The sequence below is a fragment of the Geotrypetes seraphini genome, chromosome 2 (assembly GCF_902459505.1).
Source record: "Geotrypetes seraphini chromosome 2, aGeoSer1.1, whole genome shotgun sequence".
Lineage (NCBI taxonomy): Eukaryota > Metazoa > Chordata > Amphibia > Gymnophiona > Dermophiidae > Geotrypetes > Geotrypetes seraphini.
The window spans coordinates 15143323-15157798 of NC_047085.1; the positions used below are offsets into that span (position 1 = coordinate 15143323).

Sequence of the window (14476 nt, forward strand, 5' to 3'; positions counted from 1 at the left end):
GAGGATAGGAGCCGGCGAGGATGAGAAGTGCCGGAGTCAGCTGTCTGCCTACAGGACGTGCCTCTCGCTGCGAGAGGCACGTCCTGTAAGCAGTCAGCTGGCTCCGGCGCCTCTCCTCTTCGCTGGCGTCTTCTTGCAAACCCGGAATCTTGCTGCAGCGCACACTGAGTTAATGTAATTTCCCATATAACTATATGGGTCTCTTAGCTTGTAAATTGCTCTGAACCTGTATTGGATAAGTACGATACATAAATTCAGATTAGATTAGATATGTGTTTAATATACTGCGCAGCACTGCGTATGTCTAGTAGGGCAATAGAAACCACATCTGGAGTACTGTGTCCAATATTGGTTGCCGTACCTAAAGAAGGACATGGAGATACTTGAGAGGGTTCAGAGAAGAGCGACAAGAATGATAAAAGGTATGGAAAATCTTTCACACGCTGAGAGGCTAGAAAGGCTGGGGCTCTTCACCCTGGAGAAGCGGAGACTCAGAGGAGACATGATAGAGACTTACAAGATCATGAGGGGCATAGAGAAGGTGGGAAGGGACAGGTTCTTCAGCCTATTGGGAACTACAAGAACAAGGGGGCACTCGGAGAAACTGAAAGGGGACAGGTTTAGAACCAATGCTAGGAAATTTTTCTTCACTCAGAGGGTGGTGGACACCTGGAATGCGCTTCCGGAGGGTGTGATAGGACAGAGTACATTAAGGGGATTCAAAGAGGGAATGGACAAGTTCCTGAAGGATACGGGGATTGAGGGATATAGATAGAGGTAGAGATAGGACCATGAAAGGGTATAGATAGAAGAAAAATGGGGATTAAAGAGTTTTAAACAAAGGATCACTTACAGGTCATGGACCTGATGGGCCGCCGCGGGAGCGGACTGCTGGGCGCGATGGACCCCTGGTCTGACCCGGCAGAGGCAACTTCTTATGTTCTTACATAGTAGAAACAGAAGCAACCATTGGGTCACGGCCACAAAAAGACTGGGAAGCATTAGAGATACTGTCTTGAAGAGATTTTTCCCACTGTGAGCCTGATGGACAGTCACTGAAGAATCCTAGTGATGCAGGCTGCCCAAACAAAAGTGTGTACCTAGGGTTCTGTAAGCAAAATGTCACTTTACCATTTCCTTCACTGTGACAAAGCGTTACTGCCTGAGAGTGCAGAACCCATAAAATGATAAACTTCCTGCATTTTGTAGCAAAAAAATAAAATATGCTGTCTAAAATCTTAGCAATAACAAAAAAAGGCAGACTAGTCACATCAAGGTTCATTGAGGGGACGCTCAGGAACACAGGCTATGCACACCACACAAACCACGTACAATCTAGTGTGAATAATATCAAGATGAAGGGTGCTCTCAGTGTGAACCACCAGCGATAGGAGTCCAGCTCCAACACTTCACTTCTAGGTAGAGGTAATAAACCCCCACCCGCACACCATCATAGAGCACCCTAAGTGTGCTGAAAATCAAAGTGAAAATATCCACCAATTAAACCAATAAATCAACAGGTGAGTAAACCAATGTAACCTGAGCGACCCCTGAACGAGCCCTGCCAGCCGAACCCCCCCCCCCCCAAAAAAAAATACAACCAAAAAATCAAAATACACCATACAAAACAAAAATCAAGTACTTATCTGCAAAATGAGAAATCGCAAAACTGCAACACAGGAAAAATGCGCCAGGAGAGCAGGTTCAACCGCGCTGGTTTCGAGGAAGAGCCCTTCTTCAGGAACCTATCCCCTGACGGAAACAAAACGCTGAGGTCGGCTGGAGGGTGGGGTGCCCGGGCGGTCCCGCACTCGCGTTCAAAAGCGACCAAGGAAGCAACGTCATGCATACAACAACCAATCACTTTGAACCGCAAGGTACAAGCGGAATAAAAATCACTAATGTAATGAACAGCGCTGCATATGTCCAGTAGCGCTACAGAAATGATTAGTAGTAGCAGAAGCTGCCTGAACGCTCGGTGACATCACAAAGCATCTGGGGGCATTCCAGAAATTCTTGATGACATCATAACGCAGCTGTATATGGCTCCCCCACTTGAGCACCTTCTTGTCCAATTTGCCTGTCTTGACTAGATTGTAAGCTCTTTTGAGTAGGGACTGTCTCTTCTGTGTTTTGATGAACAGCGCTGCATATGTCTAGTAGCATTGTAGAAATGATTAAGCAGTAGTAGTATTAGATTGTGAATTGCTCAGATGGCTATCGATGGGCGCTATATCAAATAAGAAATAAACCTGGAATTAACAATAACTTAGTAACTTAGTCTGCCAACTGATTCAATCTAAAAATGTGTGTGTGTGTGGGGGGGGGGGGGTCTTCTTCTTCTTAGCTATTTCTTGGCAAGAATCCAAAGTTCTGCCCAGTACTGTTCTTAGGTTCCAACTACTGAAGTCTCTGTAAAGCTCACCCCAGCCCATCTACACCCTCCCAGCCATTGAAGCCCTCCCCAGCCCAACCTCCACCAAACGGCCATATAGACATAGACCATGCAAGTCTGCCCAGTACTGGCCTTAGTTCTTCAATATTTACTATTATTTTCTGATTCTAGATCCTCTGTGTTCATCCTATGCTTCTTTGATCTTCATCACCGTTTTCCTCTCCACCACCTCTCTCGGGAGCGCATTCCAGGCATCCACCACCCTCTATGTAAAGAAGACTTTCTAATCTAATCCTTAGGTTTGTATACCGCATCATCTCCACGTTCTTAGAGCTCGACGCGGTTTACAGTAGGAGAAATAGGAAGGAAGTACAACAGAGGGTTAGAGGTAGAAGTGTGAATAAAATTTAGAGAACTTGAGATGCCAAGATAAAAGAGTTTCCTTGATTCCTAAGTTGGAGGGAGACTTACATTTTTTGAGAAAAGCCAGGTTTTCAGATGTTTGCGGAAAACTTGGAGAGAGCTCAAGTTCCGAAGAGGGGAGGTAAGGTTGTTCCAGAGCTCAGTGATTTTGAAGTGGAGGGAGGTCCCTAGCTTTCCTGTGTGGGAAATGCCTTTTAGCGAGGGGAAGGACATTGCTCTTGAATCTACCACCCCTCAACCTCAAATTATGTCCTCTGGTTTTACCATTTTCCTTTCTCTGGAAAAGATTTTGTTCTACGTTAATACCCTTCAAGTATTTGAACGTCTGAATCATATCTCCCCTGTCCCTCCTTTCCTTTAGAGTATACATATTCAGGGCTTTCAGTCTCTCCTCATACGTCTTCTGGCGCAAGCCTCCTATCATTTTCGTCGCCCTCCTCTGTACCGCTTCAAGTCTTCTTACGTCCTTCGCCAGATACGGTCTCCAAAACTGAACACAATACTCCAAGTGGGGCCTCACCAACGACCTGTACAGGGGCATCAACACCTTCTTTCTTCTACTGGTTACACCTCTCTTCATACAGTTTGGAGGACTTGCCTGCACCGTTTGGATTGCAGGACCATTGATTTTTTTGCTTCTTGTATATGTTTTTGTGAATATGTGGACTGATGTGTTAAATGACTGAGAAAATGGCAACGTCAGTGAGGCTAACTCCCTCTTTTCTGACCACTTTTTCGTTTTTGTAAAATATTGTTTATTAGAAATTTGCCGTTTGGGGCGTGACGAGAGACTTATAAGCAATAAACTTCTCTGAGGAACACCAAATGTGCGGGAAGAACAGGGTGATCACCTCAGAATGAGGTTTGGAACGCATTGTAAAGAGGTGGGGCTACTGGAAACCAGAATGAGGCTTGGAACGCGTTGAGCCGGGGCCATTGGGACACCAGAAGGAAGCTTGGCTGCATTGCGAGAGAAGATGTTTTAAAAGCACCAGAAAAAAAACCCTGGGATGCGCTGAGAGAAGCTATTGGAAAACCAGAAAGAGGCCTGCGACCTGCTGAGAGAGGCTATTGGAGCACCAGAATGAGGCTTGGAATACACCGAGAGCCGACCGGAATACGAGGGCTAGCACAGCAACACTAATTTCAGGCAAATGTGTCCAGTAATTTCGCCTGTACTGGGCGGACCGCCCCGTCCGTTCGTACCCAGTGACTCGTACGTAAATGAGCGAGGAAGGAGGCAAGCCAAGAGCGTTGTAACTTGCGCTCCCCCCTCCCATTCACTGTCTTCCTGGACAGTCGCGAGCTGAAGAAGTTTGGTCTGTGCGACCTTCCGTATCAGATGCAATTGAGCAGGAGAAGGTCAGTGGGGCCTGACCTTGGACAAATGAGAACCGAAATACTGTAGAATCATTTTTTAAATTGCTTCTGGGCTTCAAGGGTGAGCTGCGGCCGTGGTCGGGGACTTTGGGATTGGCTTTCAACTCGAGGTGGAATGGAACCGGCTAGCCATAGAGAAGGGGGAGGGGGGGGGGTGCAGGCTGAGGCTGATTTGCATGGACTGCTTCCATTGAATGCAAATAGTTTGGAGGGGGGAGGGGCAGCCTCAGATTGATTTGCATGGACTGCTTCCCTTGAATGCAAATAGTTTGGAGGGGGGGGGGGGCAGCCTCAGGTTGATTTGCATGGACTGCTTCCCTTGAATGCAAATAGTTTAAGGGGGGGCAGCCTCAGGTTGATTTGCATGGACTGCTTCCCTTGAATGCAAATAGTTTGGAGGGGGGGGCAGCCTCAGGTTGATTTGCATGGACTGCTTCCCTTGAATGCAAATATTTTGGAGGGGGGTGCAGCCTCAGGTTGATTTCTATGGATTGCTTTCCTTGAATGCAAATAGTTTAGGGGGGCAGCCTCAGGTTGATTTGCATGGACTGCTTCCCTTGAATGCAAATATTTTGAGGGGAGGGGGCAGTCTCAAGTTGATTTGCATGGACTGCTTCCCTTGAATGCAAATAGTTTTGGAAATCTTGGCAACCCCACTGGGTTGGAGACCTTCAGGTCCAGCCTCGTTCCACAATGACTTTATTACCTTTTATCCAGAGGATTTCTCATTGGGCAAAATAAGGAACCGCCTTAGGGCAGCCAGTGAAAATCTGCATAAGTCTAGCAACATTATAGAAATAAATAGTAGTAAAATATACCCCAGATAGTATTTGGTGGGCATACAGCCTTATCATTACTGTTGGCTTAGTGGAGAACCTTCCTCCCTTCAGCCCACTTCAGCGTACAGATTTCAAGGGGAACCCTCCACTATCTCTCTTCGGTTATCTCCCCCTATGTTCCCTCTTGCTAGACAACCAGACTGGATTTCTCCGGACAGCTTTTCAAAACCTGGCACTTTATCCGGGTTTTGAAAAGCTTCCGATGTCAGGACGGCATCCACGAACGCACAGATGCAATGGCCAATGTTATCGCGTCGCATCTGTGCATGTGCGGATACTGTCCTGACGCAAGAACAAGTTTAAGGGTGTGTGTGTGGGCATGACATGGATGGAACTGGGTGGGTCCAGGGGCATGGCCATGGGTCCGGATTTTCCTTAGGGAAAATCTGGTAACCCTACCTCTTGCGATCTCTGCTCAGCTGATCTGTGTCCTTCTCCTCCTCCACCAGTTCCAGACTCCATCCCTTCTACCTTGCTGCTCCATATGCTTGGAACAAGCTGCCCAAATCCCCACAACGGGCTCCGTCTCTGGCAGTGTTCAAGTCCTAGTTAAAAGCCCACCTCTTTGAGACTGCTTTCAACTCCTAGCTCTTCTCACCTTGGGTTCTGCATCCGTAATCCTGTATGTCATAGCTGCCTGTCTAACCTAGATTGTAAGCTCTTCTCAGCAGGGAACCTTCTATTAAATGTCAAAATGTACAGCGCTGCATTCACCTTTCAGCGCTATATAAGTGATAAATAGTAGTAGTAGTAGTAACCCGCACGCATCCTGGTATCCTGACAATGCTTAGGGATGGCTGTGAGTTTTTAATCTACTATTCCAGCCTATCAGGTTTTGTGTCTTAACTTCCTAAATATGAGTACCTTTTATTGCTTTATACTCTAGTCTCTTTGATGGCTTGACTACTTTAGTTGACTCGGGGGTCCTCTAGGGTGGTGGTTTACCAGGGCTGTGGAGTCGGAGTCGAGGAGTTGGAGTCGGAGGAAATTTCGGGTACCTGGAGTCAGAGTCGGAGTCAGAAGTACAAAAAACTGAGGAGTCGGAGTCGGAACATTTATCTACCGACTCCATTTTTGAACTTGGCATACCAATCACGAGCGATTCTTTCAGCTACAGCACCCACTATATACACAGCACAAATGTTGCGAGCAGCTTCTGTGGCCTTAGAACCTTGATTAAAAGCAAAAAGAAGGTGGTGTCGAAAATGCTCATTTCTCTCAACTTGACATTCCATTTTAACGATCTGAAAATTAACCAGTGCTGAGGAGTCTGATTCGGAGGAAATTTCGGGTACCTGGAGTCGGAGTCGGAGTCTGAAGTACAAAAAACTGAGGAGTCAGAGTCGGAACATTTATCTACCGACTCCACAGCCCTGTGGTTTACGCCCGAGTTTTCCCATGCTGATCTTATTCCTGCTGTAGTAAGTTTTAGAATGTAAAATGACAACACTAAGGATAGCACTGTGAGCCTTAGTTGATTCTAGTTTCTTTTTTACTGATCGTGCTGAATCTTTAGCAAGCTTAGGGCTAGAATAAAGATTCTATAGTGGGAGCAAAAGGATCACCTGAAGTATCCCTCTTTGCATTTTGGGGGATGGGAGATGTGATTCACGCCTCCCCCCCCCAAAATGCAAATTCCTACTTGACCAATGTTCCCTGTATACTGTATTGGAATCTTCCATCCATATTCCTGCTAGTAGAAATGTTGTGTTAATATCACATTTTCAAATAGCAAGGGGCAGACATATTTTGCAGGACTCCAGAGGACATTCCTGTGCCTGGTGACTGAAAATACAAAATTGAAATACAGTAAACCCTCGATTATCCGGATCTCATTTATCCGACTTCGGATTTAGCGGGCCGTGCCCCAGTGACTACAACTCCCAGTTTGCAATGCATCACCCTCTTCAGCGACGTTCTTCAAGTGACGCCAGCGACACTGACAATCATGACAGCTGGTGAAATCTACCCCAGTGCAACGTTCGGGGCTCAGCAGCCACTTCCTAGAGGAAAAGAAGGGCTTTTCTCAGCATAATCGGCTTTCACAACCATCACCCCTCACCCCTCCGGTGGAAGGGAGTTATTCATGGAGCTAGGGATATTCGGATTTTTCGGACAATCGCATTTAAAGGACACCCATCCCCCCAAGCAGTTCGTTAAATTGAGGGTTTACTGTATTACCCCACCACCACCACTGACAGCAATTCCCCACAGGCAACAATGCGGTAGGAAGACTGCTGCATAGCATAGAGCAGTGGTGTCAAAGTCCCTCCTCGAGGTCCGCAATTCAGTCGGGTTTTCAGGATTTCCATAATGAATATGCATGAGATTTATTTGCATGCACTGCTTTCATTGTATGCTAATAGATCTCATGCATATTCATTGGGGAAATCCTGAAAACCTGTCTGGATTACACCCCTCAATCCCCTCCTACCTTTGATGATGGGATTGGAATCAGGAGTGATGTTCACTTTTTCCTCTGATGCTCCCATATTATAAAACAATACCTGACCATTAGTAGTAAACAGGGATGTACTGCTAGGAATCAGTCTGCCCAATAAGGGAGTACTTCCTAATCTGAAAGAAAGGATAGTGTACTTCCTTGAATCTAATGGGTTACAGGATTAGAAGCAACATGGTTTACTAAAGGTAAATCGTGCCAAACGAACCTGATTGAATTTTTTGATTGGGTGACCAGAGAGCTGGATCGAGGACATTTGCTAGATGTAATTTACTTGGATTTCAGCAAAGCCTTTGACACAGTTCCTCATAGGAGGCTCTTGAACAAACTTGATGGCTGAAGTTAGGACCCAAAGTGGTGAACTGGATTAGAAACTGGTTGACAGATGTCAGAGGGTGGTGGTTAATGGAATTCACATGGAGGAAGGAAAGGCGAGTTGTGGAGTCCCTCAAGGATTGGTGCTGGGGGCCAATTCTGTTCAACATTGCCGAAGGGTTAGAAGGAAAAGTTTTTGCCTTTTGTGGATGATACCAAGATTTGTAACAGAGTAGACGCCAAAGAGGGAGTAGAAAATATGAAAAAGGATCTGCAAAAGTTAGAACAATGGTCTAATATCTGGCAACTAAATTAAAAATCGGAAGGAACCATATGTGCTGGGAGGTGAGAGGCTGATGTGCACAAATGGGGAGAAGGATCTTGGGGTGATATTATCTGAAGATCTAAATGCAAAGAAACAGTGTGACAAGGCGGTGGCTGTTGCCAGAAGGATGCTGGGCTGTATAAAGAGAGGCGTAACCAGTAGAAGAAAGAAAGTGTTGATACCCCTATATAGGTCATTGGTGAGGCCCCACTTGGAGTATTGTGTTCAATTTCGGAGACTGTATCTGGCGAAGGACATAAGACTTGAAGCAGTCCAGAGGAAGGCAACTAAAATGGTAGGAGGTTTGCACCAAAAGATGTATGAGGATAGACTGGAAGCCCTGAATATGTATACCCTAGAGCAGTGTTCTTCAACCTTTTTGCACCCGTGGACCGGCAGAAATAAAATAATTATTTTGTGGACCGGCAAACTACTAGGACTAAAATTTAAAAACCCCGTTTACGCCCCATCTCCGCGAGCTCGGTCCCCGCAAACCATCTGATCCCATCTGCACAAGCCGCAATTATGATTTTATATTGAACGTATTTTATTAAAGTATAAAAAGAAACAATATTCTGAACAATTGTGATTTTATAAATACAAATATACAGAGCACGGACCAACAAAACCCCTCTCTCCCCCTCCCCTTCACATATATCCCCTCTACTATCAAGAAAACTGAACAAGCCAAGTTATTATAGAATGCTACATAGAAATATCATGCTAACAGAATACTGCAGTCCCCAGTTATGTCTCTAGCAGGATATATAATTCAAATCTGATATATTCTAATGACAAAATAGAAATAAAATTATTTTTTTCTACCTTTTGTTGTCTCTGGTTCCTGCTTTCATCTTCTTTTCACTCTTTTCCTTCCACCATCTGCCCGTTCCATCCAATGTCTGCCCTCTCCCCCTTCCATATGTATCTGACTTCTTTCTATGCCCCTCTTCCTTGTCCATCCTCCTCTCTCCTTTTTACATCATTCATTCCAGCTTCACTGCCTTCTTCATTTTTATCTCTCCTACACCAGATCTAGCATCTTTATCCCTCTCTCATTTCTCTGCTGACCCCCTTTCCAGCATCAATGTCTCTCTACTTTCTCATTCCTCTCTCTTCCCTTTCTCTCATCTGATCTCTCCATTCCACCCTGACCCCCTTCCCCTCCTGTAATCTCCCTGCCAGCTGTTTCCTTCCTTTTTTCTTTCTCCCTACCCTCCTTCCTTTTTTTCCTTCTCCCTTCCCTCCTCCCTTTATCCAACATTAACTCTCTTCCCATCCCTTTCCCTCCTCCCTCCCAGCAGCATCTCTCCTTCTTCTCCCTTCCCTCCTCCCTCTATCCAACATTAACTCTCTTCCCATCCCTTTCCATCCTCCCAGCAGCATATCTCCTTCTTCTCCCTTCCCTCCTCCCTCTATCCAACAGTAACTCTCTTCCCATCCCTTTCCCTCCTCCCCTCCCAGCAGCATCTCTCCTTCTTCTCCCTTCCCTCCTCCCTCTATCCAACATTAACTCTCTTCCCATCCCTTTCCCTCCTCCCCTCCCAGCAGCATATCTCCTTCTTCTCCCTTCCCTCCTCCCTCTATCCAACAGTAACTCTCTTCCCATCCCTTTCCCTCCTCCCCTCCCAGCAGCATCTCTCCTTCTAACTCCCTTCAAGTCCAGTAACAGCTCTCCCTTTTCCAGCACCTTCCCAGCCTCCTACAGTGGCTTCCTCCCCTTCCAGCAGCTCTCGGTACTTGCCTGCAGGAAGTTGCCAGAAAATCACTGCCCTGGCAAATAGGAGAGCTGGTGGGAGGGGAGACAGCCACTGTGAAGGCTCCCCAGGATCTTATTCGCACACGCTGACCATCTCCCTCCACCTGCACCTCAATCTGCAGCTCTCTCCGGTCTAATCGCAACTTCCCCGCGGCCCTCTTCAGCAACTCAGCAGGGGTGGCGATCAAGACACGCTGCCGACATTGGGACCTTCACTCTCTGAGTCCCGCCTATTTTGTTTCAACTTCCTGTTTCCGAACAGGCGAGACTCATAGAGGGAAGGCCCCGACGTTGGCAGCCTATCTTGATCGCCTGAGGCTGGGAGGAACATTAATCAGCAGGAACCGCAGTCAGGAGGAACCGCAGGCGGCAGGAAATTTAACTGCCGATTTGATCTCACCGGCCCTGCGCGGACCGGCAGAAATTTTCTGCGGACCGACACCAGTCCGTGGACCGGCGGTTGAAGAACTGTGCCCTAGAGGAAAGGAGGGACAGGGGAGATATGATTCTGACGTTCAAATACTTGAAAAGTATTAATGTAAAACAAAATTTGAGATTGAGGGGTGGTAAACTCAAGAGTAATGTTAGGAAATTCTTCTTTATGGAGAGGGTGGTGGATGCCTGGAATGCGCTCCTGAGGGAGGTGGTGGTGAAGAAAACGGTGACAGAGTTAAAAAAAAAGCGTGGGATGGACACAGAGGATCTTGAATTAGAAAATAATGGGTATATATTGAAGGACCTAAGGCCTGTACTGGACAGACTTGCATGGTCAGTGTCCCATATATGGCCATTCAGTTGAGGATGTGCTGGGATGGTTTAGATGTGCTGGAGTGAGCTTTGACGGAGACTCCAGTAGATGCACAGTACCAGGTAGAGCTCTGGGTTTCTGGCCCAGAAATATCTAAGAAAAAGGACAATTTAAATTAAATCATTAATTTATAGAGAGTGTACAGTTGGGCTGACTGCATGGACCATTCGGGTCTTTATCTGCGTCGTTTACTAAGCTACTTTATTCAGCTGACTGAACCCTAGCGATGCCTTGGGAAATGCCGCTGAGGATCAGATGCTGCCATTTTGCAAGATGGTGGCACCGAAGGTCAAAGTGAGCGTTCAGATCTGGTTCAAATTAACGGCCATAAGTTATTTTCATACTAACTGAAAACTGTTTGATTTAGCTGTTACTGGTTTCAGCGCTTAGGAATTGTCACTTGTTTTGTTGATATTTTTCATTCTGTCTCTCTTGTAGTGCCCAGCACCGAGAAGAAAAAACACAGACAACTGGCAAGAAATCAACAGCTGGTGCATTGAGATTCTGGGATGTCCAATAAGGAATATACCTTTTAACTTAATGTCACTTGATGACCAAACTTGATCGAATGCACTAATAAAATAAGTCGATCCTTACTCCTTGAATGTTGACCACTCGCCCTTCAGCTTAATAATGCGTGGACGATTTAACATTCCTCAGATTTTGTTGGCAACTCTCTTGGGTGTTGCTGGAGGTGTGTACATATACAAACCTATGTGTGAACAGTACTATAGGGAGCAGAAGACGTTAAAAGACACCTTGGCACCTGCGCAAGAAGCAGAAAAAAAGAGTGATTAGAGAGAGAGAGAGAGAAAAAGAAGCAGACTTTGTAGAAGCTTTTATAAGATTTGTTTTTAAAGTAGAGCTGATGCCTTGAAATACAGAAACAGTGTTGTGTGTTTTTTAATTTTGAAACATGTTTACCCTGCCCCACTTCCCCCTCACTTTTGTGTCACTGTTTATTTTTCTACTTTCGCACTGCCTGGCCCTTTTTCTGTAATGCAGTGTATTGCAAATTGCGTGCTTTGGCAGATTCCAGGTGTGGCGAAAGGTGCTGACTGACTGCTTCCGAGGCTGTCAGCTGGCGCCGACGATTCTCCTTCTCGCCAGCACCTCTCCGCTCCCCTACCACTGAAGGGGACGGATTCAGGGTCGTGGCCAGAGGGCCTCAATGCATGTGCAGATGTCAACGTGATGATTGTCATGTTTGCACATGATGTCGTTGCGTAGATGTCCACCCACTTAGGGATGCCTTCCAGCCGCTGCTCCAGGTTTAGTGTACCCCGGTGCTGAAAAGTTTGTGGGACACTGCTTGAATGTTTTAGAATGTAAGCCACCTGGAAGGTTTGCCCTTGGTGCAGGATAGCAAACAGTTGAATAAACTTGGATTTAGTAATAAGAGATGCTAGCCTGTACTGTACTGACCCCTACCTCGTGAGTCAACAGGACAAGGATAGCTGTGCAGTGAGTGGTGCTCTGGTCATGGCTTTTTTTCCCCGTTAATCTGCTCTCCAGCCAGAGGGAATGAGTTCAGCTGCACCTGGGAGGGGCCTGGGGTTCTGATTGGCACATGTTGTTTAAGGCCCCTCCCATAGGTGCATCTGGGAAGTGGCCTGAGGCTCTGATTGGCCCAGATTCTATAAGGCCCTTCTTATGGATGCACGGGGGAGGGGAAGGCCTATTTTGGAAGAGGCGGGCCAGCTGGCCAGAGGGAGTGGGCATCCCTCTGGTCATCCATCTAACTAAAGGTACAAGGGACAGGGGTCAGAGGTAGAAGGGGTGTATTGTGATGCAGTGGGAGAGAATGGGCATCTCGCACTGGATAGAATATGCATGGGACTCAAGGGTTGCTTATCAGCAGGAAAGAGTAGGCATCTCTCCTACTGCAGGAGGGAGTCGCTTGTCAGCAGGAGAGAGCATCTCTCCTGGGTGGGGTCGCTTGTTGGGAGAGAGTGGGCATCTCCCGCTGCTAGGGGGTGGTGTTGCTTGTCTGCGGGTGAGAGTGGGCATCTCTCCGCTGCTAGTGGGGGGTTTGCTTGGTAGTGGGAGTGAGGGCATCCCTCCCACTGTGGGGGGGTGGGGGTCGCTTGGCAGTGGGAGAGAGTGGGCATCTTCTGCTAGGGAGGATTCGCTTGGAAGCAGGAGAGAATGGGCATCTCTCCCACTGCAGGGACGGGGTCGCTTGGCAGCGGGAGAGAGTGGGCATCTTTCTAGGGGGGGTCTTCTCTGAATGGCTTTTCTAACTGTGTCCGACTGCTATGCTGGGGTTTTCACCTTTGAACCAGTCACTGATTTTTTTTTTTGTCCCAAAAAGCCAACACTGCTCTTGGAGAATGACTTGGTGATTTTAATAAATCCAGTGGAGTGCTCATTTTAATGTTGAAGAGCCCATTTGCATATCAGTGTCTGAGACTGCTAAAAACAGAGAAGCCATTTTGATAATCCGCCGCTAAAATGTGTGCAGGCTAAATGATCAAAAAACAGTTTAGCGACAGTGTTAAACTTTTGGGAATCTGGGCCTCAGTGATTTAAGAAAAAAACTGCAGAAGCTGCTTTTGGATTTAAATGAACTACTGTTAATTGATAGCATTTGCATCTTTGTCTGCTGATCACACTTCAACCACCTGCAACATCCTTCCATCATGTGCCCAGCTGCTTAAGCATCTTACTGTTACTGTAACAGATTCATCCATCGTTGCTGGCATCAAGAAACCTTTCCAACATTTAATAGACATGACCTCTTTTACAAAGCCGCGTTGCGCTAATGGCCCCGAAGCCCATAGAGATTTAAAGGGCTGTTGCTGCGCGGCTTTGTAAAAGAGGCCGTTAGAAGGAAATTCCACCGGTGCTTAAGTTGATTGGGAAATGCTGTTTGAAACGGTAAGCAAGGCCAAATTTAAAGTGCCTACCAGCACCTAAACAAAAGACATCAGAACTGCGCCTCCGGAGACATCTACCGGCAGCTAATGCTGAAATGGCATTAGATGCCATAACGCACCTATGTAGGCGCAATTCATGGCAAAGATAGGCCGGGCTGGACATGTAGATCAGGGTTTTCAAGGCCGCCTATATTTCCTATATTCTCCAATATTGGCGCCGTTTAGAAAATCTGGGCCTTATTTTGCTGTTCACTACACGGTTTAGGCTCTCTTATACATGTCAACACGTGATGTCAACACGTTTATTTAATTTTTTAGCCCATGCTAAAGGAGCTCAGAACGGGTTGCAAATCAGGTAGTCAAACATTTTCCCTATCTGTCCCACTAGGCTCACATTCTAATGCACCAGGGGTTGTGAAGGATTGAGTGACTTGCCCAGGGCCATGAGGAGCAGCATCCTATATAATAAAACCTTAGAGCGTGCATGCGCTCTTGAGATTTCGTGATCCCTGCCGCTGTGATTTCTGATCTGTGGCCGCCAATCTGGCGGCAGGGAACATTTTGGCCACTCCCCTCCTCCCGCCCTCACCATGGAAGCCAGGCAAGCTCTCTCCCTGCCCGCGTCCTCAGCAGGGAACACACCTCCCGCCCTAACTCGCCGCCGCTGCTGCTACTGATCCTCCTCTAAAGAGCAGCCTGCGATGGTGTCCGGCTTTAGCGAACCTCGCAGGCCGCTCTCCACCCTCATTAGCACGTTCCCTCTGACGCACGGGATCGCGTCAGAGGGAACGTGCTATCGAGTTGGAGAGCAGCCTGCAAGGTTTGCTAAAGCCGGACACCATCGCAGGCTGCTCTTTACAGGAGGATCAGCCACCACGGGGATCATGAGAAG

General features: G+C 47.0%; 1 protein-coding gene across 2 annotated transcripts; it reads left to right on the forward strand.

The window, feature by feature from the left end:
- The first annotated feature begins 3735 nt into the window (after positions 1 to 3735).
- PIGBOS1 (PIGB opposite strand 1) lies at positions 3736 to 12696 on the forward strand. 2 transcript variants are annotated; one of them, XM_033933941.1, is made up of 2 exons: positions 3736 to 4259; positions 11144 to 12696. In XM_033933941.1, the coding sequence occupies exon 2, from the start codon at positions 11339 to 11341 to the stop codon at positions 11501 to 11503; it is 165 nt and encodes a 54-aa protein (XP_033789832.1). In that variant the 5' UTR covers positions 3736 to 4259; positions 11144 to 11338; the 3' UTR covers positions 11504 to 12696. The 2 variants fall into 2 exon arrangements, with proteins under 2 accessions (XP_033789832.1, XP_033789831.1); XM_033933940.1 differs by having other exon boundaries at positions 3736 to 4180.
- Positions 12697 to 14476: the final 1780 nt, after the last annotated feature.